General features: G+C 39.7%; 1 protein-coding gene across 1 annotated transcript in view; it reads left to right on the top strand.

The window, feature by feature from the left end:
- LOC121867235 (macrophage mannose receptor 1-like) overlaps positions 1–27,421 on the top strand; it is a 259,604-nt gene that overhangs the window by 80,590 nt on the left and 151,593 nt on the right. The window contains exons 4-7 of the mRNA XM_042367087.1: positions 3,102–3,211; positions 6,170–6,231; positions 17,047–17,202; positions 21,275–21,351. Coding sequence (XP_042223021.1) covers positions 3,102–3,211; positions 6,170–6,231; positions 17,047–17,202; positions 21,275–21,351 — 405 coding nt within the window. The remainder of the gene's footprint in view (positions 1–3,101; positions 3,212–6,169; positions 6,232–17,046; positions 17,203–21,274; positions 21,352–27,421) is intronic.

The following is a 27,421-nucleotide window of genomic DNA, read 5'->3' as shown; positions in this document are numbered from 1 at the left end:
GGTAATGTTCCATGAGCGGGAATGTCCTGAATTCATTCCACGGAATCTATCCACGCCGTTGGTAATATTGGGCCCTGGTTTTCGAAATATACGTATGTGGTGACTTGCAGCAAAAATATCGGCATAATTTGTAGCGCATTGAGTTGTAAAACAATAGCATATTATGAACCAGTGTACACAGTAGTCGAATAATCCAATTCAATAACTTGATTTTAACAGGTTGTGCCACATTGCCAATCCCTTTATTATTTACAGTTTTTTCGCGTTTTTCATGCCAAACCCAAAAGTATCCACAAACCTTCTAATGCAATGATGTAAAAAACTCAAACATATTCGGAATTAGCGTGGCCGATAGACAAATAATCCAACCCAAGCAATTAGATTTTGAAAACTTTTGCCAAACTGTCACTCCCTAGTCTGTAGGGTGTGTATGTGTTCAAGAGCTCTCACTTTGGCAGGGTGTTAAGGATAAATAATTTGTATAATTATTTTTTTAGGCTAATATGTCGGTATTGTGATATTAAAGGGAACTGTCCGTCAGGGTGAAAAGAAGTGCTATTGCGTCTCAACTTTGTACAGATGGTCTAGTCCAAACATCTTCATACGTGTAGCTGTAGTTTGGCTCCATTTAGATTCACCAGTACCATGGTTCATGCATCCTAGCAATTTTAAGGAAACAATGTTATCAGGATCACTACGCAAAAGCCTCAGGGCTATCATGAGGTTGACTTCAATTATTCTATCTTTGACAATGGGTATAACTAGACCTTTCCTTAAGTGCTCATGGGGCATCCTAGGATAATTCTGAGGGCTTTATTTTGCATTTTTTCGAGCTTGTCAATAACTTTCCCATCACGAAGGACCAGGGCTGGTGCGTGGTAATCTATCAGAGATCTTATATAGCCTAGGTACATTGTTTTAACAATTCTAATATTAGCTCCATAATGTGGGCTGTACTCAGCTACTCTTCTAAGAGGTTTCAGTCTGTCAGTACAGTGACGGGTTAGCTGTTGTACTTTTTTATATATATTTTTTTACATGATTAGCCCACCAGGGCACAGGTCAATGACCCACATCAGGGCCTGGGGGCGAAATCATAATAATAATAATAATAATAATAATAATAATAATAATAATAATAATAATAATAATAATAATAATAATAATAATAATAATAATAATAATAATAATAATAATAATAATAATAGTAATAATAATAATAATAATAATAATAATAATGATAATAATAATAATAATAAAAAAGATTAATAGTGAGAAACGATATATGTATGTTGTGTTGTCATAATAAGAGAAACAATTGAAACCCTACAATTGTATGCAAATGAGGCAGAAAGTCAGACCAGTAGCCTGGAACTTTTTGTATGGCAGGTAAGGTACAAGGGACGGAGACACCAAGATATTATTAAAGGAAGAGATATAGTCAATAGTGTTGTTACCTATCTTGAACTTGTCGGGCCGCGTGTTGAACACCTTAGTTTTCTCAGTGGAGATAATAAGACCGAGGTTCTCACATGGTTTAGGGTGGTTTGCATTTCACAATAAGTTTTAGTATAAATAAGAATATCATCAGCATTGCTGATTGTGGAATTCCTGGGGTTGTCTGGTATTAAATTTAATATAGCATTCATAAGAACATTGAACACAGTAGACTAAGTACTCCACTTTGAGGGGTGCCAAGTTACATATCTTTAAAATGATAACGGATAAAAATCAACTTCACTTTTGTAGCCCTGAAATAGTGCAGCAGCCCTTCTGTTGGTTAGGTTATCACTTATCCAGTGTAACAGCCGACCTCCTAAATCCATTTTGGCTAGTTCATACAAAATCAGTTGCCTATTGGCAATATCAAATGCAGCTTTTAACGTCAAGAAATGTGGTGCATCTGTGCTTTTCATCCCCATGCACAGTAAGGAATGTGGTGATGCAATTATGTACGTACACCTTTACCATGGGTAAAGCCATTTATATTAAGAGACATGTGTTCTCTAATTCTTCAAGAACCATGAAGGGTATGAAACCTGGGGCTGAAGCGGCACCAGAAAATCTGTTGACATGTGATTACTGCAGGGTGACGACGGGTGTAGATGGTACAAACCTGACCAATACAGAGTTTAGGACGATACGAGTTTCCGTAATGCATGAAGGCTGTTGCTGGTATCACCCTGACTGCATAGTCAAGGTGAAAGAGGCGATTGCAAGTCACAGGTGACCGAGTTCCCGAAGGACGAAAATAGATGAAGCTGGATCCTTGCTGATTGCCAAACTTGAACACGTTGGGAAAGAGATCCTTGTTAAGACTGAGGAAGTAGCCGATAGAATGGAGGTGGTAGCAAAGAGGAGTCATGCTCAGTCTTTAACAGGGCCACGGGAGGTGGCGGAGTAATACAGGATCAGAACAGGTTCTACAACAGCTATGGACTCTGAAGAAATAAGTCGAAGAAATGGCAATTGGCGGACCTACTGTTAGGGGAGAGGAGGAACAACGGGAACGTTTCCAGCGAAGGAACAATGTAATAGTTTCTGGAGTCCCTGAGAGCCAAGCGGGGGCAACTGTGAGTAGGATAACACGATAAGATGCAGTTTAAGAATATTTGTACAGAGGTTCTGAATATGCCATCAACCCCTCAGGTTGTGAGGAGGCTGGGACAAAAGTAGGGGGACAAGCCTCGCCCCCTCAGGATCACACTAGTCTGTAGCACCAAGCTTGCATCGGTGTTATGGACAGCCTGGATGATCAAGGAAGGTTCTATGCGTGCTGTCAACAAATACAGTATATTACTGGTCGCCTGGTGTCATCAGTATGAATGAGTTTGTGTTCTTATGTAGTATCCTACGTTTGTGTCCTCGCCGCTGTACTCGCATATATTCTATGACAGTTATAATACTGTATAGTGTATAGTAATATCCAAGTGATTACCTCAAGAAGTATTCGATTTGCACTCACCAAATTTTTCCATTTCTTAACACAGTAATTGTTCTTCTAAATCTACCATAGTATATTTATGTGTTTGATTTCCTGCTTTACTCCTTGCTTGGTGCTGGATATGATGGTGACTGTCTGGTTTCGTTGGGTGGACCAGGCCGTTTATGGGTACAGGGACTGGAAACTGCGCCGCCTTCACCGTCGACTCGAGGCTCATCAAGCAGAACTGCTCTCAAGAACTTAAGTTTATTTGTCACCGGAACATCAGTGAGTATTATGGGTTATTCGTGTTAGCGGCAGTGTATTGCAGATAGCCAACTATTTATTTACTTGTTTACGCTATAATACTATTTTGACATGATGGTAAAATGATAATGATTAACATTTTCTGTGCTGGTTTCTCTATGCGTATCGAAAAGTGTGTAGTAGCCCACGAAAATTTTTGCGAACCAGACAAACATGTTGTGTCATTTACAGTACAGTATCTGGTATACTTAATTAAGTAAAACATTAAGGTTACAGATTTAAAGGTCATATTCCTACTGTTTTAAAGCTCTTAGATTAGATTTCAGTCACCATTTAAATTTTTTTAAAAGATTCTACCCATTTCGATAATTTGACTTCCTGGAGATAAAAGACATTTATTAATTTCTGCTATATATAGTTTTACTAACTCTTTTAAGTGTTTCTTCTGAGAGGTTTCATTTTTCCTTTATCATTTTTTCCCTCCAATAATCAGGAAAATGTTCACGCAACGTTGAGGTTTTCTTTGTAAAGCACAAGTTCCTCCTAACTACATCATGAGAGGTACAGTCAATAAATTCATGTGCTATGTAATTATAGTGATGAATAATATGTATGCATATGTGCAACACGCTAGAAGAATTCTCGTATTCTATTTGGAGATCAGCTGCCATATCATAAATATTGTGTATAGGAGAAAACCATTAGAAAGGAAAAGGGATGATTAAAATAAGTATGGTATGTGTACATTTTGTTTTTAACCTAAATTAAAGTCAATCAATCAGGTGGTACCCTCCTCATATCTGAGGGTTGACGACCACAGTCCGCCACTCTAAACGTTCTCGGGCTGTTTTTAATAATCCTCCAAGGTTTTGTATCTATTTGGGGACCCCAGTTTTTAATTTCATTCATTCATCCTAGTCTCTGGCTTCCCCCGGCCCTCCTACCATCAACTTTGCCCAGTAATAATTCTGTTAGTATCCCTTCATCACCAATTACATGACCAAGTATCTCATGTGTCTTTTTCTATGCATTTCAAGTATTTTTCTTGAAATTTTTGCAACACTGTCAACACCCAGTTCAACAAAAAACTGAAGTCTCTATTGAGAGGCAAAGCTACTCTCATTAAACATCTTACTTCAACGTCCCCTCCACTGCCTTACATGTACGGTGTAATCAAGACCCACAAGCCTAATAACCCAGCAAGACCCATCATTAGCTCAGTTGGGTCAATCTCCTATAAACTATCTAAATGGTTAGTTTCTTTACTAAATCCCCTAGTTGGCAACATTTCTAACTCTAATATCAAGAATAATATGGATTTGGTTGATAAACTCAATAACTTACACATTAATTATGATTTTAAACTGGTCAGTTTTGATGTAACATCACTCTTTACAAAGGTCCCAGTTGATGATTTACTAGAGTTCCTCATAGATTCCCTGGACAATATTTCATTGCCCGTCTCGAAAGACGACCTTATCGAACTCATCAAACTTTGTATTAAGGATTGTAAATTTGAATTCAGTGGAGAACATTATGCTCAAAAATTTGGTATGGCAATGGGTAATCCACTCTCACCTGTATTAAGCAACCTATATATGGAATTCTTTGAAAAGAAACTATTAAGTAATATTTTACCACCTTCAGCAGTCTGGTTTAGATATGTTGATGATGTATTATGTCTCTGGCCATGTAATGAGGACCTAAAAGCTTTCCTGCCACAACTTAACAACTTAGCCCCCTCGATCAAATTGACTATGGAATTAGAGCAAGACTGTAAATTGCCATTCTTAGACTGTCTGATACATAGAATAGGTAACACTTTTAAGTTCAGTATTTATAGAAAACCAACTAATGTGTGTTCATACATTCATTATTATTCTGCCCACCATAATAGAGTCAAACAGTCAGTATTTTCAACAATGTTTTTACGTGCTTTAAGAATTTGCAGTCCGGAATTCATTGATGATGAATACAAATATATCTATAATATTGGCTCAAACCTTAAATACCCTAAATCTTGCATAGACAAATGCCTAAACAATACTAAGAAAACTTTTTATAGAACTGATCCCAAGCCCACCCATGACCATAAGAATATCTTAATATTACCATTTCACAAAAATTTCTCACACATTCCTTCACAATTAAAAACCTGGAACGTCAATGTGGCATTTAAAAACTCATGCACTGTTAAACAAATGTTAATCAAGAACTCCCCCAACAACACAATTGGTTGCATTTATAAAGTTCCTTGCAAGGAATGTAATATGTTTTCCTTAGGCCAGACAGGTAAAGATCTTGCAACTAGAATTAAACAACACAAATATAGTGTTAGGACAGGCCAGGAATCCAATGCTCTGTTTGTTCATTTGAGGGATAACAAGCATCGCATTGACTGGGATAATGCCTCCTCAATATTACCTTGTAATTCAATTGATAGTAGGAACATCATAGAATCTAGTCTTATTAAACATACCGAAACATTCAACATGAATTTGAGTAACGGCATGTACAAGCTGGACAATTTTGTAATTAATAAGATTTTTAACCAGGTGAGAAGGGCGGGTCACCTTACCATCTGACCTGACCACCAACCGTTGTGTGCTATTTAAAGATTAGTAGGGTCATTACCCAATACCTGACCATTATGGACCTGGTCTCACTCTCCTCTGTATATATACACCTTGTTTTGTACTTCTCTTTAGTCTGTACTCACCCCTGAAGATGTGAATTACACGAAAGGGCTCGGGAACTTCGTGTTGTCTTCTTCCCTTGTGGTTATCAGCAGAAATATATATATATATATATATATATATATATATATATATATATATATATATATATATATATATATATATATATATATATATATATATATATATATATATATATATATATATATATTATATACCGACTGTACTGTACAAGTGGTTCTTAACTATGTAACAGTAATGTCTGTTTCCACTTTTCCCTCAGCCATCCCGCCACCCTGCGATTATGATGATGGCTGGGAAGAGATGTATCAATCTTGTTTTAAGGTAAGAGATAGAGTGACACACCACTTATAATATGAGCACTAGAGTTCCATATCATCATCATTATCATCATCATCATCATGATCATCATTAAGGTCTCACGGCCATTTTCCAAGCATGCATGGGTTAGCCGCGATTTAGTTTGGAAAAGGAATAAGGAAACCTGGAAAAGTGCCAACATTGACCCCCTCAACTAGCAAACGACCACTCTACACCTTAACGCTTGGGGACCACCACATGAGAAGGCGTCAACACTTTTGAGTTAGCCCGACTGCATACCGAGGCAGACAAGCGCCGGCGCAGGAAAGATGCTGCCGCTGCCTCTCCAGCACTAGATGTAGCCCTCCATACGTGCAATATCTGTGGACGGCCCTGCCTGTGTTGTATCGACCTCTTGAGTCACCTCCGAGTGACAGCAAAGTAGTAGTAATAGTTGTAGTAGTAGCTCGGCGTGGGTGTGGTGGAGTGTCCTCCCTGATCTAAAGTGTTATTGGAGGGGACATATTCGGAGTGTGGGAGCGGGAATTTCACAGAGTGTCGGTGAATATCGGATGTCACCCTAAGCATTGTCACCGAAGGTTCTTCGCATCCATTACGGCATTAATCGCAAATATTCCGTGTGTTCACCGGCGATCACCAAGCGAGTTGTGAGTATTTGGTGGGACGGCTAGTGCAGGTGCCAGGTGCCAGTGCCAATGTCGATAGGCCTACTTAGGCAGGGGTGGCATCGAGACTCTCGCCCCTATGGGGTCAAGTGTTTTTCGCTTGTGGTCGCCACCCCAAGTAACCGTCACTTCATGTAGTGACGGCCGACCAAGTGAGTATATATAACTAATATTATATCAGTGCGACCATAGAAATAGTGGTTATTTCTGCGAAGGATATAGAAACAAGTGTTAGGTGTGACAATTATTGCTCCCAATAATCGGCATGACGGACTTCAAGACCGAGTAAGTGATAGGAAAGGTGAATGAGTGGGTTAGGAAAACCCAAGCTCTGTCTGTGATTGCTAACACAGAGCCACATGCGGCTTTTGCGGCATTCACCCATGGAGTCAAGCATCGCTGGAACTACCTGATGCGCACTATCCCTGATATCGGACCCCTCCTCCACCCCTGGAAGAAGCTATTAGTGTCAAGTTCATTCCCAAATTAGTGAAACACTCTCACTTAACCCCAGCAGAAAGATCACTTCTTGCACTACCACCGAGACTGGGAGGAATGGGATTGACCAATCCAGAGGAGATTGCTACCACCGAACATCAAAACTCAGTTAAGCTCACGGCAGCCCTCACGGACCACATAATAGCTCAGAACGCAACAGGGGAGGTGGATACCAGTGAGGTAAACAAGATCCGAAGGTCCATTACGACAGAACGACAGCACGGCCAGAGTGATAAGTTGCAGCAACTGTTGCTGCAAGTACCAGAGAATTTGAAAACAAAAAAGTAGCTATAGAGCAGGAGGTTGGCGCCTCGAACTGGTTAACTATGTTACCAATAAGGGCAAATAATTTCACTCTCAATAAACAAGAATTTACAGATGCCAATGCTCTAAGTACGGTAGGCCAGTAGAAGGTTTGCCCTCCTAATGCGTGTGTGTCTCTTCCTATGACGTCGATCACGCCATGGTGTGCAAGAAAGAGGGCTTCATATGCATGAGGCATGACAAAGTAAGGGATCTCACAGCAAATATGTTGAAGTAAATCTGCCGTAATGTCAGGGTAGAGCCGACCCTCCTTCCATTGGACGGTGAGAATTTCCAACATAGGACTTCAAACACATCCAACGAAACCCTTTGTTGATGTCAGTGCTCGAGGATTCTGGTTGCGGGAACAACGAGCCTTCTTCAACATCAGGATATTTTATCCTATGGCTGCATGTCACCGTAACTTAGCTCTCGATGTTACGCACAGGAGGAACGAGAACGACAAGATAAGGGCATACGGGAGAGAATTCAGAACGTTGATCAAGGCAGCTTCACTCCTGTAGTTTTCACAACCTCTGGTGGGATGGGACCAAGTGCAAGATGCTTCTACGCCAGACTCGCGGAGGTGCTATCCGAACAGAAGCAGCAGCCCAGAAGTTATGTTACAGCCTGGATGAGATGTCGACTGTTCTTCTCTCTCCTTAGGTCGGCTTTGCTCTGCCTCAGGAGAACGAGGGCATCGGCCCCCAAAACCGACAACAGTTGCAGATATTGACTATGAGGCAACAGTCACTGAATGGCGCATAGATCTGCAGCTCAACTAGCTCAACACAGCTAGGATAGCTACTTATGTATTAGGATATTTAATTTTAAGGTAACAAAATGGCGGCAAAGGTATGGCTATTAGAGGATGATGGAGGCCATTATAAAGAAAAAGAAGAAGTAGTAGGCCTTGGATTGTAACCCGAGCCGGTCATAGGTGGTAACGGTCCTGGTCGCTCTGTGCCCAGCCATTCTCTGCCCTGGGCATGCCCCGCCCCGCCCCGACCCCGCCTCGCCCCGCCCCGCCGCGGCCCCTCCTCGCTCCGCCCCACCTCGCCGGTCAGTACACCAAAATTGACCTGCCTCTCCTTCCCTCCCAAACCACAACTTCCTACCTCTTCCACTGCCCTCTCCTTCCCAGGACGACATCATGGCTGGGAAATGTGCTTGTCAGTGCTCAGGCTGGAATCAGAAATGTGAGAAGTAACACACACTGTGTGGGTTGTAGGAAAGGGTCTAGCGGTCAAAATCCATACCGCAGAGATCCATCACCCGATGACGACATGTCAGACGATAATAGTGAACCCACACAGTCAGAAAATACTGTTCATGAGATGAATGACATACAGTCAACAAATTGGAAAGGCATGTCGGGGGATGACGCGGTGAAATGGGTCAAAGAAGTGCACTCAAAAGTGGTCAGGTGGTCGCCAGCTAACCTCTTTGAACCACCCAAGTGTGCGGCCACCAAAGAAATGATCCAGGAGATGACTTGCCTCATAATCAATTACCTGTACACTCATGACAGCCCCCTGGCCCTATTAGCTCTTCAAATACTTTCCATAATATCCCATCTATTCTGTCAGAGGACACACGCAAGGTCTAAGTTCAAAGAAAACGTGGCAGCAATTAAAGGAGATTGACAATGTGGCAGAAAGGGGCACTTGATGATCTCCTACGCAAAGCAAGAACACTGCAGGAGAGCCTAAAATTCATAGGAGACTGAGGGCAAAACACCGAGGATGTTGCCAGAAAATTTGGTAACAAGATACGTGAAGGAAAAGTGTCCTTGGCGGTAAGGTCACTCACAGAGGAATTTGAAGGTGGTGTTCTGCCAATAAACAGAGTAAAATTACAACAAATGAAGGAAAACCATCCCCCTGCAAGTGTAGAGGAAGGCATCAGGTTCCAGGGTGCCTATATCCTTCCAAATGCTGTCCTGTTCGAGAAAATAACAGGAGGGATGGTGTGGAAAAAAGCACTGAAAACTCAGGGAGGAGTTGGCCCTTCAGGTCTAGATGCAAGCGGTTGGAGAGTCATCCTCAGCACTAACAAGTTTGGTGCCGTAGCAAGTGGTCTCTGCAATGCCATCACGACATAAGCAAGAAAGCTAGCAACCTCGTGCTGCCACCACCTCCATGCTCTGACAGCCTGCCGCCTCATACCCCTGGATAAAAATCCAGGATATAGGCCTATAGGAGTTGGGTAAATGCTGTGGCGGATCATTGGAAAATGCATACTGGAGGTGGTAAAGGATGATGTCGGGGTAGCGGCAGGGAAACTGCAAGTTTGTGCTGGCCACCAGGCTGGTGGGGAAGCTGCCATACACGCCATGAGAACGATATTTGAACAGCGTGATTGTGAGGCAGTTCTCCTGGTTGACGCTTCCAACGCATTCAACATACTTAATCTCAAGGCTACACTGTGAACTGGCCCTTTAGCCGTTGATTCTTGCTGGGTTAATGGGGCTGGAACATGTAAAAGTATATAGGGCTTGAGTAGCGAAACCCAACTGTCCTTTCTGTATTTATTAAGAAAATATATTATATACAGTTCCAGTGTATATCACCGTAACTTAATCACTGTAGCTATGAGTATTAAAATGAGGATGGAGGCTGTATTAAATAGCTCTTCTAAAATACGTCCTGTTGGTGTGTGGGGTTGAGTGAGAATGCCAAAGCAGCCGGCTTTTTTATGCTGACCTAACAGTCTTAGGGCCGCGCCTCAAGGAACTTACCCATCACGTGATGTGACCATGTCACCTCATAGCCAGTGGAAAGTTACAGGGGGTGATATGATTATATAAACCCAATGTACCGCCCTGACATTTATATAAGAACTAAGGGGCTAATACACAACATCAAGATCAAGTGTCCAAGCTTTGCAATGTACAGTATGTTGAAAACACCTATAGGAATCCATCAGACCTTTATATAGTAAACATCAAGGCTCTAAGAGGTGATACCATCATACAGTTAACTGAGGGAACAACGCAGGGGGACCCTGTTGCAATGGCAATGTATGCAATAGGCCTATCTGTGCTCCAACACACAATCAAATTTGAAACAACCGAAGTCAAGCAAGTGGCGTATGCTGACGACCTTACAGGAGCAGGAAAAGTGGAGGACTTCAAAAAGTGGTGGGATATGATAACATCATACGGTCCACAAATAGGGTACCACCCCAATGCTAGTCAGAACATTATGAACGGGCAATGGAGATGTTCGGTGGAAGTGAAGTCAAAATAACACAGGGCAGCCCAAAACACCTAGGCACAGTAATCGGCACGACGGACTTCAAGACCGAGTACGTAACGGGAAATGTGAATGAGTGGGTCAGAGAAATCCAAGCTCTGTCTGATATTGCTAACACAGAGCCACATGCGGCTTTTGTGGCATTCACTCACGGAGTCAAGCACCACTGAAACTACCTGATGCGCACTATCCCTGATATCGGACCCCTCTGGAAGACGCTATCACAGTCAATTTCATTCCCAAATTAGTGAAACATCTTCACTTAACCCCAGCAGAAAGATCACTCCTTGCACTACCATCGAGACTGGGAGGAATGGGATTGACCAATCCAGGGGAGATTGCTGCCACTGAACATCAAAACTCAGTTAAGGTCACGGCAGCCCTCACCGACCACATAATAGCTCAGGGCGCAACAGGCGAGGTGGACCACAGAACGACACAGCCAAAGTGATAAAAAGGTATAGGGCAGGAGGTGGGCACCTCGAACTGGTTAACTACGTTACCGATAAGGGCAAATGGTTTCAGTCTTAATAAACAAGAGTTTACAGATGCCATTGCTCTAAGGTACTGTAGGCCAGTAGAAGGTTTGCCCTCCCAATGCGTGTGTGGCTCTTCCTATGACGTAGATCACGCCATGGTGTGCAAGAAAGGGAGCTTCATATGCATGAGGCATGACGAAGTAAGGGATCCCACAGAAATATGTTGAAGGAAATCTGTCGTGATGTCAGGGTAGAACCGACCTTCCTTCCAATGTACGGTGAGAGAAGGGTGTGAGGTCATTATTAAAAAAAAGTAGTAGTAGTAGTAGTTGAGTATTTGTGTGTGCCGTAAACAAAACCAGTTAGGAAGAAGGAAATTGTAAATTATGGACATACGAGCCAGGATGCTAATTTTGAACAATGGGCAGCTGAAGAAGGTAGAAATGATTGTAAAAATTTGCTTGTCAAGGACGAATACCACAGGTATGTAGTCACTGGGGACCTACTCTATGTATAGTCCAAAATATAAATCTTTGAAATCTATTTAGTAAAGGAGCAAACTGTAGGGAAGCTAAGATTTTCAATTGACATATCGTTAAGAAGCAAATTTATACAGTGTTGTCCAATTTAATTAACCAGGAAAGAGTGAAACGAAGATTGCCACCAGTAAATTTTTTTATCTTAAAACAGCTTAAACTGACACATTTGGTGAAAATAGTAACACCTACGTTGGGATTCTCAAACGGGAGGCACTTGGCTCCCAGGGGAGGAATTGGGGAGGAATTTCAGTCAGGGGAGGAACTCGACGAAACAACAGTCCATGACAGTGAAGCCCTTCTTCTTGCCTATGCAAGGTTCCAGCACAATTCAAAATTCATGGAAGAGATGCTATTTTGCGAGTCTTTGAAAACCACCACCACTGCGCAAGATATCTATAACGTGGTAAGGAAGTACCTGACAGACAACGATATTCCAATAAGTAACATTGTGTCCACTGCTGCGGATGGTGCACCAACAATGATGGGACGACATAAGGGAGTACTGAAACTTCTGAAAGATGATAATCCTGATATGATGACTGTTCACTGTATTATTCACAGAGGGAGTTTGGCGGCTGCTAGGCTTAGTCCTACGTTGGATGAATTAATGAAGATGGTAATAAAAGTGGTAAATCTGATAAAAGCACATCGAAAGACTGAAGGCTGTTCAAAGAATTCTGTAAGGACATTAGTGAAAATTATGTGAGACTGCTCCTCCATACCCATGTACTATGGCTATCAAAAGGCAATGTCTGGAAAGATTTATTGCCCTGTATGATACTTTGTTGGACTTTGGTAGAGATCGTGAGGACTTCCAGTTCATGAAATCCAATGAAGCCAAGGCCTTGATTTCATATCTTGCTGATATTTTTGGTAAATTAAATGCATTAAATAAGGAACTGCAAGGTGAACAGAAGACTCTCATGGATTGCAAAACCAAAATGTTTGGTTTTATCAGTAAACTGGGTTTTTTGAAGGCCCAGGTCTTGGGAAATAACCTCTCTCACTTCCCACATCTCAGTAAATGTGATCCATCACAAAATGTCTTACAAATAATCTCAGAACACCTCTCCTACCTCCATGATGACCTGAGCGAAAAGATTCATTGATCTGAAGCAGATGAACTTCCTTTCTTGGATTGCTCAGCCATTTCTCTTTAACTGGGAAAATAATGACTGCCTGGCTAAAATGGAGTCTCATCAGATCGACGAGCTAATGGACATGCAAAATGATGACAGTATGAAACCGATCCATGCTTCAAAACAACACTTCATGTGGCTGGATCCCCAAGTTGTTGCCAAATATAAAAAAAAATAGCTACAGAGGCTCAGCAAGTGCTTTTGACCATCCCAACAACATACTTGGTTGAATGTGCCGTTAGTGCTGTTACGGATATGTTGACTAAAAATCGAGTACGTCTCAACATTTGAGAGCGTGGTGACCTTCTAGCAAAACTAACTGGATTTGTTCCTCGGTTTTCTAGTTTAGTTTCTCTGCACGCAGGCCAAAGTGAGTATTAAATCAAATGGAAGTCTTATGATCCATTGAAATAAGGATTTATTTTTTCATTTGATGGCAATTAATAAAGCATTTTAGTTTCATAAATTGTTTCAATAATTACCACTGTGAAAGTATGATGGTGAAAATATTACTAGATGACAATTCAAAATGGGGAGGAATTGAGGAAATCTGGGATCGCAAGGGGAGGAATGTGACCTGGGACTCTGAGAACCACTGGTCGAGATGAAAGTGAACACCACATTACACAACGCCAGATTAATTTTCTTAGCTCTGTCAACATTGTAATTCCAATTGAACGTCAAACCGCTTCCTTTATCTATTGGATTCTTAAATTTCATAAAAAAACCCGATCAAAGTCAAGTACGGTACATTATCTGCTCCTCCGTTTGCGTTACTAAAATAGCTAGCAGCTTAGCAATTACTAAACAAATTAATGAGACACAAAAAACAAGCAAACTCAGTTAGCACTTGCGAGTTGAATGCCATATAAACGAATATTCCTCACCATATTTACAGTAATTCTAGAATTTATCATTAACAAATATTTTTCCAACTCGAAAATGTAATGAAAAGTCAATCACAACTTGCGTCAAAATCTTGATAAATAACTTATTCTAAGTGAGGGGATCTGATCTTGAAACAGAATATTGGTATATCCACGTGAACAGACCCTGGCCTGAATTTTGCCGACTTGTTCTTTCATTATTATAAGTAAAATTACATGCAGAAGAACACACCAACAATATATGGTGCAGGCAAAATATGACTCAAATGTTTAATATATATCGATGGCGTTATTTTTTCAACAGCCGCAAAATGTGTTTCTCGGTGAACTTGTATTAAGCAGAGTAAATTAATCAAATAGAAATGCTTCATTTTTGGATAACCAAATTGAAATAGTAAATGGAAATATTTTGACAAAATTATATAATAAACGCAAGAACTTCAGATTTCAGAGTTAATTTCCGTTTTTTATATAGATACATCCGAATAATACAAAGTTAGGGTGTTTTCATATATCAGCTTACGTGTTATCGTAAACTCCGCACTAAATATAAGGTTTTCATAAAAGACTGAGGTTACTTGTGGATAAGTTACTAAAGCAAGGATACAACACCTACTTTCTGAAAAAATACTCTGGTAAATTATCTATCCTATACCTAAATATATAATAAAACTGGAGATGGCGTAGCAACAGATACATTTGAAAGGAACTAAAATAACTTCCCTGGCTGACAGGCAACACTAGCTAAGACTAAGCGAAGTTGGGGGTTAGGCAGTGTACGTTGGGAGGTGGAGCTGGGTAGCGAGAGAAGATAGTGCTAAATCAGAAAGTATTCACATTGTTATATTTGAATTACTAATTTATTTATGGTTGAATGTAAGTAAAGCGATATATTTAGTGAAATTATCTTGCTTATTTTATAAAAAACCTACGTTTACCCATGCGTTTTATGACACCGAATTTTGCTCCTAACTTTTAACCATACGGTCCAGGACGAAGCAATTTTGAGTCAGAAACACGGATTTGACTGTAAATACTTGTCATGGTTTTGGGTGTTATCGGTGGTAGTAGGAGTGGATTATATTATATACAGATAATAAAATGTCGTATTTCTTATTTCTTACCGTAGAGTTCGATACCTTCACACTGGTTACTTACAGGAGATTATGGTGTATCTACGTAGAAGTTCACTCCGCCACTCGACATTCCATGATTTATACTTGATAAATGATGATTTAATGAATTCCATTAATTTCCAACATCTATCTCAGTAATTGGTTCTACTTTGTCATAACCAATCAGTCATTACCTTGAGTAATAATAATATAGGATCACAGATACGGGCAGATAATTGCACTTACATTTATTTGTCAAGCTTCCATACAATGATCTACAATTTGCATGGATATATGAATCACTCACGTTCACTCTGTAATAAAATTAATCTTCTAAAAGAGAATTTCAACTTGGGGACACATGTGATTACTCTACTATGGGTATCACCTAACAGAGCCTTAATTCTTCAAGGGGTACATTTACTGCCAGCCTGGAATGCTTTTGTTACAACCAGGCTTCATCACAAGAACTTCTTTCCACGGCCATAATAACAAAAAGTACTCTTGGGTTACCACACATAGTCTCGCGTCACTGACAGTCACTGTAGACGGTTGTCGCGGCAACGAGAACTGGTAAGCGTGACTTGAATTAACCATTTAGGTGTAATAGACCAGCCTGGATTGCTTTTGTCGCAACCAGGCTTCCACACGTGATATTTCCACGGGGATAACAAACCTAGGTTAACACACTTAGTCTCGTGTCGATCACGGTCACTGTAGACGGGTGTCGTGCAGGAGAGCTCTGTAAGCGTGAATTAATTAACCATTTACTGTTGGTTTGATAGGTCAGGCTGGATTGCTCTTGTCGCAACCAGGCATCCACACGTGATATATCCACGGGGATAGCAACCTAGGTTAACACTTAGTCTCGTGTCGACGACGGTTCACAGGACGGAGTGGCGGTGGAGGACTCTGTGTGGTGTGGTGTCCCGCCCCCTTTCAGGAGGGAGAGAGTCAAGACGACTTCTTAACTAAGCCATGGCTCAGGGGATACTACTTAAAAATGAGGTTTTTGGGTGTGAAGCGATGAACAGCACAACACTGTTTCACTGCCCCCCCCCCCCAAAGGCTGGCTAACATACACTAATTGAAATACATGTCCCAGTTATGCCTCGCCGGGCGTCTTATCTCTAGTAAAACAAACTTTGGAGTTGGTTGCGTGGGTAAGCCTAACGCAACCCATGACAATACTCAATTTTGACCGTCCTTTTATACTTGCTTTTCTCATTATCATTTCTATTTTGTTACCTTCCTCCTTTACAGGCTTACACCATGCACCTGGTGATCGTAGATAGCCTAGGTTACAACAGTTGCAACAGAAACCAGGTTGAAATCCGTATGTGAATATGAGGATATGTCCTTATTTGAGTTTTTTACGTGTGTGTGTGTGTGTGTGTGATGGATACCTTGGATTAAATACTTGACTTTGTGCACAAATAAAACATATGTGTTTGAAAGTTTAACAAGAAATGTCATGTCTATAAAAGTAGTAAATATAACTAACAACCATTTTGTTATAAGAGAAATCATATATGTTTCAAAGATATCTCCTTGCATTACCAATGAAATGTTGAATGTAAAGAATCCCTATAAATTTCGAGAAGACAGACCAGTGTACTGCATTAGGTAGAGCTAGAGGATAAGGCAGATATCGTGTCAAAAGGTAAACTATAAGGTCAGCTCTCACACTGTACTGCATCACGACAAGAAATATCAAACAAATGGAAAAAGAAAAAAATCATAGTAGTAAGATAACGGTATGCGGATGACAGTGTTATCTTACTACTCACTGTTACTTATATTGTCATTACCTGCACTGATCTACCGATGTTTGGCTGGTCGCTGCCCTATTGTGGCTTATAAAGACCTTACTCGAACTGATTTATTAATTTTTTGGCTGGTTGCTGGCTCACTAATAATTTTTGTGTCATTACAGAAATCAGCACAAAAGAAATCGTGGCACGATGGGCAACTGGAGTGTAAAATTGATAATGGAAACCTAATCACCGTCTGGGGCATCACGGAACAGCAACTGGTCACCGACTTTGCTTTTGACGTCCAAGACAATGTGTGGATTGGTTTCACTGAGGAGGTATGATGATCCTACTACTGCTATTACACCCAGAGGAGTTACAATCCCTGCTAACACACCCCAAAGTACTTATTATCACTGTTAAACTGTTAACACACCCCAGAACAGTTACTATCACTGCTGACACACGTCAGTACAGTTATTATCATTATTAACACACTCTAGAGTAGGAACTATCACTGCTAACACACCCCAGAGCAGTTACTATCACCGCTAACACACCCCAGAGTAGTTATTAGCACTGCTAACACACCGCACAGTAGCTGTTATCACTGCTAACACATGGGGTGCTGGTGGTAGAGTGGTACCGCTCTTGCCTTCGCAAGCGAAATGTCACGGGTTCGATTCCCGGGCCGGTGGAAGTTGTTTGGACATACTTCCTAGCCCCCATTAGTCCCTGTTCACCTAGCAGTAAAGTAGGTACCTGTTGTAAATCGAAAAGTTGCGAATTCGTATTCAGGGGCAAGTTGTTGGAGCTTCCAATAACTTGATGACATAAACTATTGACTCTTCAGGCTTCTATGCCCTTGACTCTTCAGGCTTCTACTCCCTTAACTCATGAGACATAAAGTCAAGCATGAACTTAGCATGCTTCCCTGTTGGGCACTGTAAACGCTTCTGCGCTTCACCTTACACAAGGATGTAGGGGAGTGCCTAAAAAATAAAAAATAAAATAAAAAAACTGCTAACACACCCCACAGTAGTTACTATCACCGCTAAGACACCCCAGAGTAATTACTATCACTGCTAACACACCCCAGAGTAGTTAACATCTCTGATAACGCACCTCAGAGTAGTTACTACCATCATTAACACAGCCCAAAATAGTTACTACCACCATTAACACACCCCACATTAGTTACTATCACTGCTGACACACCCTAAATTAGTTTCTATCACTGGTAACACACCCCAGAGTAGTTACTTTCCCTGCTAACACACCACACATTAGTTACTATCACTGCTAACAGACCCTAAAGTAGTTTCTATCACTGCTAACACACCCCGGGGTAGTTACTATCACTGCTAACACACCCTAAGGTAGTTTCTATCACTGCTAACACACCCCAGAATAGTTACTATCATTGCTAACACACCCAACATTAGTTACTATGACAGCTAACACAAGTCAGAGTAGGTACTATCACTGATAACACACCTCAGCCTAGTTAATATCACTATTAACACACCCCGGATTAGTTACTACCACTATTAACACACCCCAGATTAGTTAATATCACTGATAACGTACCTCAGAGTGGTTACAACTACCAGTAACACGGCCCAGGGTAGTTACTACCACCATTGACACTCCCCAGTTACTCTCACTGCTAAAACACTCCACAGTTGCTACTTTTACTGCTTACATACGTCAGAGTTGTTACTACCACTATTAACGCACTCCGGAGTAGTACTGTTACTACTGTTACTGCTAACACTCCTTAGAGTAGGTATAATCCCTGCTTACACACCCCTGAGTAGTTACTACCACTTTAACACACTACATATTAGTTACTATCATCTATTAAAACACCCCAGATTAGTTACTACCACTATTAAAGCACCTCAGAGTAGTTACTACCACTATTAACACAACGCTAGAGTAGTTAATATTGCTGTTAAATACCCCAGAGTAGTTACTACCACTATTAACACATCCCAGATTAGTTACTACCACTATTAACACAACGCCAGAGTAGTTAATATTGCTGTTAAAACACCCCAGAGTAGTTACTACCACTATTAACACATCCCAGATTAGTTACTACCACTATTAACACAACGCCGGAGTAGTTACTACCACTATTAATACACGAGCGTAATTACTATCACTGCTAACACATCCTAGAGTAGTTACTATCACTGTTAACACAATGCAAGGTAGTTACTATCACTGTTAACACACATCAGAATAGTTACTATCACTGTCAACATAACACAGAGTAGTTACTATCACTGATAACACACACTTCAAAATAGTTACTAACACAGTTCAGTAGTTCAGTAGTTTCACTGTACCAGTATTACCTTATAACTTCTTGAGTATTCTTATCACTGGTTATATATATATATATATATATATATATATATATATATATATATATATATATATATATATATATATATATATATATATATATATATATAATTATAAGCAATTACCTATTGGTGCAAGTTTCAATGACACTCAGCTCATTAGAACACACTACAAACTGGTTCATAAGTGTTACTTTTAGTTAACATCCTACATTACATAGCTATAGACTGTGACTATACTTGGAAGTTCAGATCACACCTTCAACTGTTAACTAGTGGCTCTACCTAGTGTCAACGGGGAATGAATGCAGTGCAGAATTTAACCTTGTGTCTGCTTCAAATTTAGTCGTGTTGACTGGACAATATTTGATTCAACAAACCCACCAGAGACAACCATACATTTACCCCTAACGCCAATTTTCAATCACACGCGTACAAGGTAACGAAGGCAAATATCTTTTGCTTTCATATAGTGCTAAGAAACCGGTGCAGTCAGAGAGCGAGTTAGTCGTTGACCAAGCAAATATCGTGTACTATTTTCTTGTCTGTTGGGCATTTATCTGATTCGACACAATTTATCGATCCTCAAGATATATTTGTAGATATTTGTACAATTTATAAATATTATTACTAAATAGCCCTGCATGGATATTACGAGCATAATAAGCCATAAAATTGGTCCATGGAGCATATAAAAAAAAAAAACATTGGTTCAAGATTCAAAGATGGTATAATTTAGTATCACGATCACTTAGTTAAATGCCTAATTTCTTGCAGTTTTATGGATCTCATACCCCACACCTTTTAGTAATGCACTGTTACCTTAAAGAGTATCAACTACAAAGACTGTTAAAGCCCTTCCACAGTTCTCAGGAGTCATCCTTAATAGCAGCGCACAGGACCACCGGTACCCTAGAGTCTAGACAAAGCGAACTGCTGTGGCAAGAACATCCACCCTTTGTTTGGTGAATGGTATTTAGTAATCCCCCCCCCCCTCTCCCTACCACACATTCAATGACATCACTCCATATAATTTTAATATATGTGGCCTAATTATATCAATATTATTGGGATATTAAAGTTTATCTTAAATGCTTACCTCTACACAGTACATGTTTATAAATGATGCACCTTCTTTTTACTGATTAGGAATTAGTCGAATCGGAATGAAAAGTTAAATATATTCAGTTCCAGTATTACTCCTAGTTAATCCATGGTTGTTCCTAGATAATCCCATACCTTATCATATTAGTAAGATATAACTATTAGTTATATTTAGAGGGTAATTTTAGTAGAAATGTTCACTAATAATACAAGGAAACACTTTTATGGGTTTTGTTGGCCTACTATTATATATATATATATATATATATATATATATATATATATATATATATATATATATATATATATATATATATATATATATATATATATATATATATATATATATATATATATATATATATATATATATATATATATATATATATTTCATGTAAATCCACAATGAAAACGTGGATAAGATAAATCTTGATAAAATCACGGGAAAATGGAAACAACGGGTACCTTAGCTTTCGTCTTTATTCAGACATCTTCAGATGTCTTGAATACTGTATATATATATATATATATATATATATATATATATATATATATATATATATATATAAAAAATCAACGGCCTCACTAGCCAGGACTCGAACCCTCGACCTTATGCTTGTGACCAGGGATTGCTATATAGACTATATTAAATATATATGGAACCTCGTGTTTCAAAGCTGGATTCGGTAAAATGCTACTCCGACCACATAAGTGGCACGGGCAATCCCCACGATGAACAGGCTTTGTGTGAAATATAACAAAGTCTAGGATTGCTTTTAGTGTCCTTGTGGCACAGTGGTAGCAATCCCTGGTCACAAGCATAAGGTCGAGGGTTCGAGTCCTGGCTTGTGAGGTCGTTGATTATATGTTGAAGTCCGCTTGCTACATGGACTAAATGAAATATATATATATATTCTTTGATCCTTTTCAGGGCCATGCAGGCAACTTCCGTTGGATTAGTGGAGGCAATAGCACCTACATCAACTGGGGGGACAATCAACCAGACTTGTAAGTAGATGCAGCATCTATTTCATTAGGTTGGGCTACAGGACAAGAAATGGCGAGTAAGCTTTAACGGCACTAAATCCTATCCGGGTAACGTCACTAGTGGAGTACCCCAAGACTCAGTAGTTGGACCATTACTAATTATAATATGTATAAACGTCAGTAAATTTGCTGACGACACTAAAATAAGGCATGTAATTAAATCTAATGAGGACTTCGCAAAACTACAGGAAGATCTAAAAAAAAATCGCTTGGTCTGGTAATTGCAATTGGAATTTAATGTGGACAAATGTAAAGTACTAAGTCTAACAAATGCAAACAGAGAAACCAGATATCAGCTGAACAATGTTGTTATAGAGAAATGCGACTGTGAGAAAGATTTAGGAGTAATTTTTTTATTTATTGGGCACCCCCCTATATCCTTGTGTAAGGTGAAGCGCACACAGTGCCCAACAGGGAAGCATGCCAAGCTCATGCTTGCCTTATGTCCGATGAGTTAAGGGCGCAGTAGTCTTAAGAGTCAAGGGCGTAGAAACCTGAAGAGTCAATAGTTTTTTACGTCTAAGCAAGTTATTGGAAGCTTCAACAACTTGTCCCTGAATACGAATTCGCAACTTTTGATTTACAACAGGTACCTACTTTGCTGCTAGGTGAACAGGGGCCAGGGAGACTAGGAGAGTCTTCAAACAACTTCCGCTGGCCCGGGAATCGAATCGTGACATCTTGCATGCGAGGCAAGAGCGGTACCGCTCTACCAGCGCCAGCCCATTTAGGAGTAAGGATAAGAAGGAATCTTAAATCAAGACAACAATGCACTTGTGTTCATACAAAGGAGTGTTAGTTAAAATACTAGAGAGGTTATGCTAAAATTATTTAATGCGCTTGTGAGACCTCACTTGGATTACGCTGTTCAGTTCTGGTCACCGTACTACAGAAAGCATTCAGAGAAGAATGACGAGACTAATCCTGGGAATTAGGAACCTTGAGTAGAGGCAGATTAAAGCATCTTTATTTGCACTTCCTCGAGAAAATTAGAGTGAGGGGCGATATGATTGAGGTGTATAAATGGAAGTAACTATCCAACCAGGAGCGAACTCGTAGCAATGGTTTTAAATTAGACAAAATTAGATTAAGGCGCAAGGTAGGTAAACACTGGTTTGGATATAGAATAGTGGATGAGTGGAACGAGTTACCGAACTTCATCATTAGCTCAAACACGCAGGATAGCTTCAAATATAGGTTGGACGGATATATGAGTGATAGGGGTTGGGTGTAAACGGGCTGCCTAGTATGGGCCGATAGACCCGCTACAGTTTCCTCCATTCTTATGTTCTTATGACAAAACTAAATTAGGCAGGGAGTTAAAACCAAAACGCAACAAAGGGAAAACTCAGATCACGTCTAACTTAAATGTCTACTTCGCAAACAGTCGAAGTATGAGAAAAAATGGATGAAATCAGGGCGTTGGTATGTACCGAAAAAATCGAGTTACCTGCCGAATACCAAATTGCAATTTACATATTATTCGATACCGATAGGTAGATTAGGAAAGGAGGCAGCGTAGCAATCTATGTCTGGGATAAGCTGAAGTGTGAAATAAATAAGAAAATAAAAACTCAACTGAATACAAAAACAATTTGGATAGAATTAACAGATGGTAGAGAAAAATTAATCATAAGAGTAATATATATAGACCTCCTAATCTTGATAGAGTTAACGAGCGACTTATTTGGGATGAGATACGCAGGACATACAGACATAGCTAAGTCTGTATAGTAGGCGACTTTAACTTTAGTCAAATAGATTGAATCGACTTACTGATAACTCTGAATCAAAGGATTTTCATGTAACAGTTCAGGACTGTTTCCTAAGTCAACATATAGCAGAACCCACCCGGGGTAATAATATACTCAATTTAGCTCTTTCAAACAGAGAAAACCTCATTAGTAATGTCGACATAGGGAACGAAGTAGGTAACAGCGATCACAAAGAAGTAAGATTTAAATTATAATTTAATGGCAATCGCAAGGAAAAGTTAATTAAAATCCCAGATTTCAGAAGGGCAAACTTTGATAGTTTGAAAAAGCAGCTAAGAGAAGGGGTATAGGATGGATTACAAGATTTTACGTGAGGTGACCTCACACAATTTCCCCACAGAGAGCGACCTCACTTTACCTGGAGACTTGACAACGATAACCTCACAAATATGGCTGTTGAGGATGAACATAAGAACATGAGAATGGAGGAAACTTCAGCGGGCCTATTGGCCCATACTGGGCAGTCCAATTTACACCCAAACCCTTATTGCTCATATATCCCTCCAACTTATGTTTGAAGCTATACAGCGTATTCGAGTTAATGATGATATTTGGTAACTTGTTCCTCTCGTCCACTACTCTATTTCCAAACCTATCTTTACTTATTTCGTGCTTAAATCAAAATTTGTCTCATTTAAAACCATTGTTACGAGTTCGCTGCTGGTTGGATAGTTTGAGTACCTTTGTAATGTCCCCTTTCTTTAGCCCCGACTTCCATTTATACACCTCTATCATATCGCCCCTCACTCTGCCTCTCTCGAGGGAGTGCAAATTAAGATGCTTAACCTGTCTCTGTACTCAAGGTTCCTAATGCCCGGGATTAGCCTTGTCATTCTCCTCTGAATTCTCTCCAAGGATTCTATATCCATTCTGTAATACGGTGACCAGAATTAAACTTCGTAATCCAAGTGAGGTCTCACAAGCGCACGATATAGTTTTAAGATGACCTCGCTAGTCTTGTAACTAACATTCCTTTGTATGAACCCAAGTACTTTATTAGCTTTGTTTCAAGCAAATACACATTGTTTACTTGGCTTAAGATTCCTACTTATCATTACTCCTAAATCTCTCTCGCAGTCAGATTTCTCAAAAACATCGTTGTTCATCTGGTATCTGGTTTCCCTGTTTACATCTCCTATACTGAGTACTTTACATTTGTCCACATTGAATTTCATCTGCCATTTTTCGGACCATTCGAAATTTTTTTTTAGATCTTCCTGTAGTTTTGCAGAGTCCTCGTCAGATTTAATTACACGTCCTATTTTAGTGTCATCAGCAAATTTACTTATGTTGCTGTCTACGCCGATATCTATGTCGTTTATGTATATAATAAATAATAATGGTCCAAGTACTGAGCCTTGCGGAACTCCACTTGTGACGTTGCTCCAAAGGGATTTAGTGCAGTTAATGCTCACTCGCTGTTTTCTGTCCAGTTATCACGCCCTAATCCATTTCATAATATCACCTTTAATGCCATGAGCCTCCACTTTTCTTATAAGTCTTTCATGGGGGACTCTGTCGAATGCTTTGCTAAAGTCGAGATATACCACATCATAATTGTGCCCCTCGTCCACTGATTCGAAAACTGATGAAAAGAATGTTAATAGATTAGTTAGACATGAACGCCTGCTTGTAAAGCCATGTTGGGAATCAATGATCAACTTATGCTTCTCCAGGTGATTTCGAATAAGGTTTGAAATGATTGCTTCCAGTAATTTGCCTACAATTGATGTTAGACTGATTGGGCGATAGTTAGAGGATAGTGATCTATTTCCCTTCTTGAAAAGCGGTATTACATTCGCTATTCTCCAGGATTCTGGTACTACACCTGCTTTTAAGGACATGTTAAACAACTTTTCTAAGGGCATACTTAGCTCCTTCCTGCATTCCTTTAATACTCTGGCAAATATCTCATCGGGACCTGGTGACTTGTAAGGCTTTAGTTTGTCTATTTGCTTACTAACATCATTACTAGTCACTTCTATCTCGCTTATTTTATTTTCTTCACTATCTCTGTATAGAGTCGGAGCTTCGGGTATCATGTTTAAATTTTCGGTAGTGAAAACTGTTGAAAAATATTTATTCAGATTAATGCTCATTTCTCCGTCGTTATCAGTTAGCTCATCGATATCTGACTGTAATGGTCCAATCTTTTCTCGTGTTTTAGTTTAATACATTTGATAGAATCCCTTGGGGTTTGAATTCGCCTCCCTTGCTACCTTCTGCTCATTATTCCTCTTGGCTTTTCTTATCTCCGTCTTAACCCTTCCGGCCAATACTTTATAGTAATCTTGGAGATAAACTTCACCACGATTGATTCTCCTACCTATAGCCTTCCTTTGTCCAATAATGTTCTTGAAATATTTATTTATCAATTTAGGGTCATTGTTGTTTGATGTGAGTTTTTGTATGGTATGTTCTGCTTTTGTGCATTAAGTAACTCACTATTTAAATTGTCGTGGAACTCGGCAACCTCATATCTCGGTATCAGGTCAATCTCAATCGTCAGGTCTCCAGGTAGGGTGAGGTCGCCCTCTGTGGGTACATTGAGTGAGGTCACCTCATGTGAGATCATGTAGTTCACCCCCAAACGTGATACCCCTCTCTCAACTGCCTCTTCAAACTATCAAAGTTTGCCCTTCTGATATATATATACTAAATCTGGGACTTTAGTGGAATTTTCCTTACGGCTTTCCTGAAATTTTAACTGGAATCTAATTTCTTTGTGATCGCTGTTTGCAAGTTCGTTCCCTACCTCCACATTGCTAATGAGGTTTTCTCTGTTTGACAGAACTAATTCGAGTATATTATTTCCCCGGGTGGGTTCTGTTATATGTTGGCTTAGGAAACAGTCCTGGATCGATTCAAGAAAATCCTCTGATTCTGAGTTACCCATAATGTCAGTCCAATCTATTTGGCTAAAGTTAAAGTCGCCTACTATACAGACTTTGCTATGTATGGAAGCCCTGCGCATTTCGTCCCAAATAAGTCGCTCATTAACTCTATCAAGATTAGGAGGTCTATATATTACTCCTGTGATGAATTTTTCCCTACCATCGATTAATTCTATCCAAATTGTTTCTGTATTCCACTCAGTTTTGATTTTCTTATTTATTTCACACTTTAGATTATCCCTGACATAGATTGCTACTTCGCCTCCTTTCCTAATCTACTTATCGGTATGGAATTATTTGTAACCTGCAATTTGGTATTCGACAGGTAACTCACGTGAGTCTAGGTTTATCCATGTTTCGGTGAATGCTATTATATCACTTTTTTCGGTACATACCAAGGCTCTAATATCATCCATTTTGTTTCTCATACTTCTACTGTTTGCATAGTAGACATTTAAGTTAGTCGTGTTCTGAGTCCTCTCTTTGTCGTGTATTCATAGAATCAAAGAGTCTCTAGCTTCAAGTTTGTATAAATGCGAATTTTTCCAGTAAAGGAACATGAATTCTGGAAGTAAATGCTTATACTAAACGTAAGGGGCTGGTCAAGGGCGGCATAAAGTGTCGGTGAAGCTGATCTCTTATCCTTACCCACCCTGACTGTCTGATCTGTTGAGACCATAAATTTAAAACTTGTCAAGCAGAAACATCCTATTCACAGTCAAATATTGCATTAATGTTAACCAATAATGATTCTAAAATTGCACAAGAAAGTATATCGTTTATAGATTTTTTTAGTTACCAACGGTATGTTGAACAACAAGTATCTGAGCAACATGGCCACTCGAATGCCCAGATTCGTGCGACTGATTTATTCATAAAAAACGTCCATATAATACTACATACGGATTATTGTGAAGCCATAATTTAACAAGCATTTTGTCGTAAGTATAATTGTGTGTAAATGTTAAATGTAATAAAGAAAAATGTAAGCCATGACGGTATATAACTCGAGATTTACCTATATGTGGGCTTAATAGTCAGGGAGATTTGAAGGTTGTGAAAGACGGCAGTGGCCACTATCAATATGTGTGAGTGAAGGCAGTTTGACTATCATTAAGTGTGAGTGAAGTCATTATGACTATCATTAAGTGTGAGTGAAGGCACTGTATATATCAGTAAGTGTGACTGAAGGCAGTGTGACTATCATTAAGTGCGAGTGAAGGCAGTATGACTATCAATATGTGTGAGTGAAGACAGTGTGTCTATCAGTACTTGTGAATGAAGGCATTGTGTCTATCAGTGTACATGTAAGTTAAAGCAGTATGTCTACCATTAGGTGTGAATGAAGGCAATACGTCTATC

This window comes from Homarus americanus, unplaced genomic scaffold (genome assembly GCF_018991925.1).
Source record: "Homarus americanus isolate GMGI-L3 unplaced genomic scaffold, GMGI_Hamer_2.0 scaffold6317, whole genome shotgun sequence".
In the NCBI taxonomy this organism is placed as follows: domain Eukaryota; kingdom Metazoa; phylum Arthropoda; class Malacostraca; order Decapoda; family Nephropidae; genus Homarus; species Homarus americanus.
The sequence above is the reverse complement of the archived record's forward strand: the minus strand, read 5'-3'. Positions and strand labels throughout refer to the sequence as shown.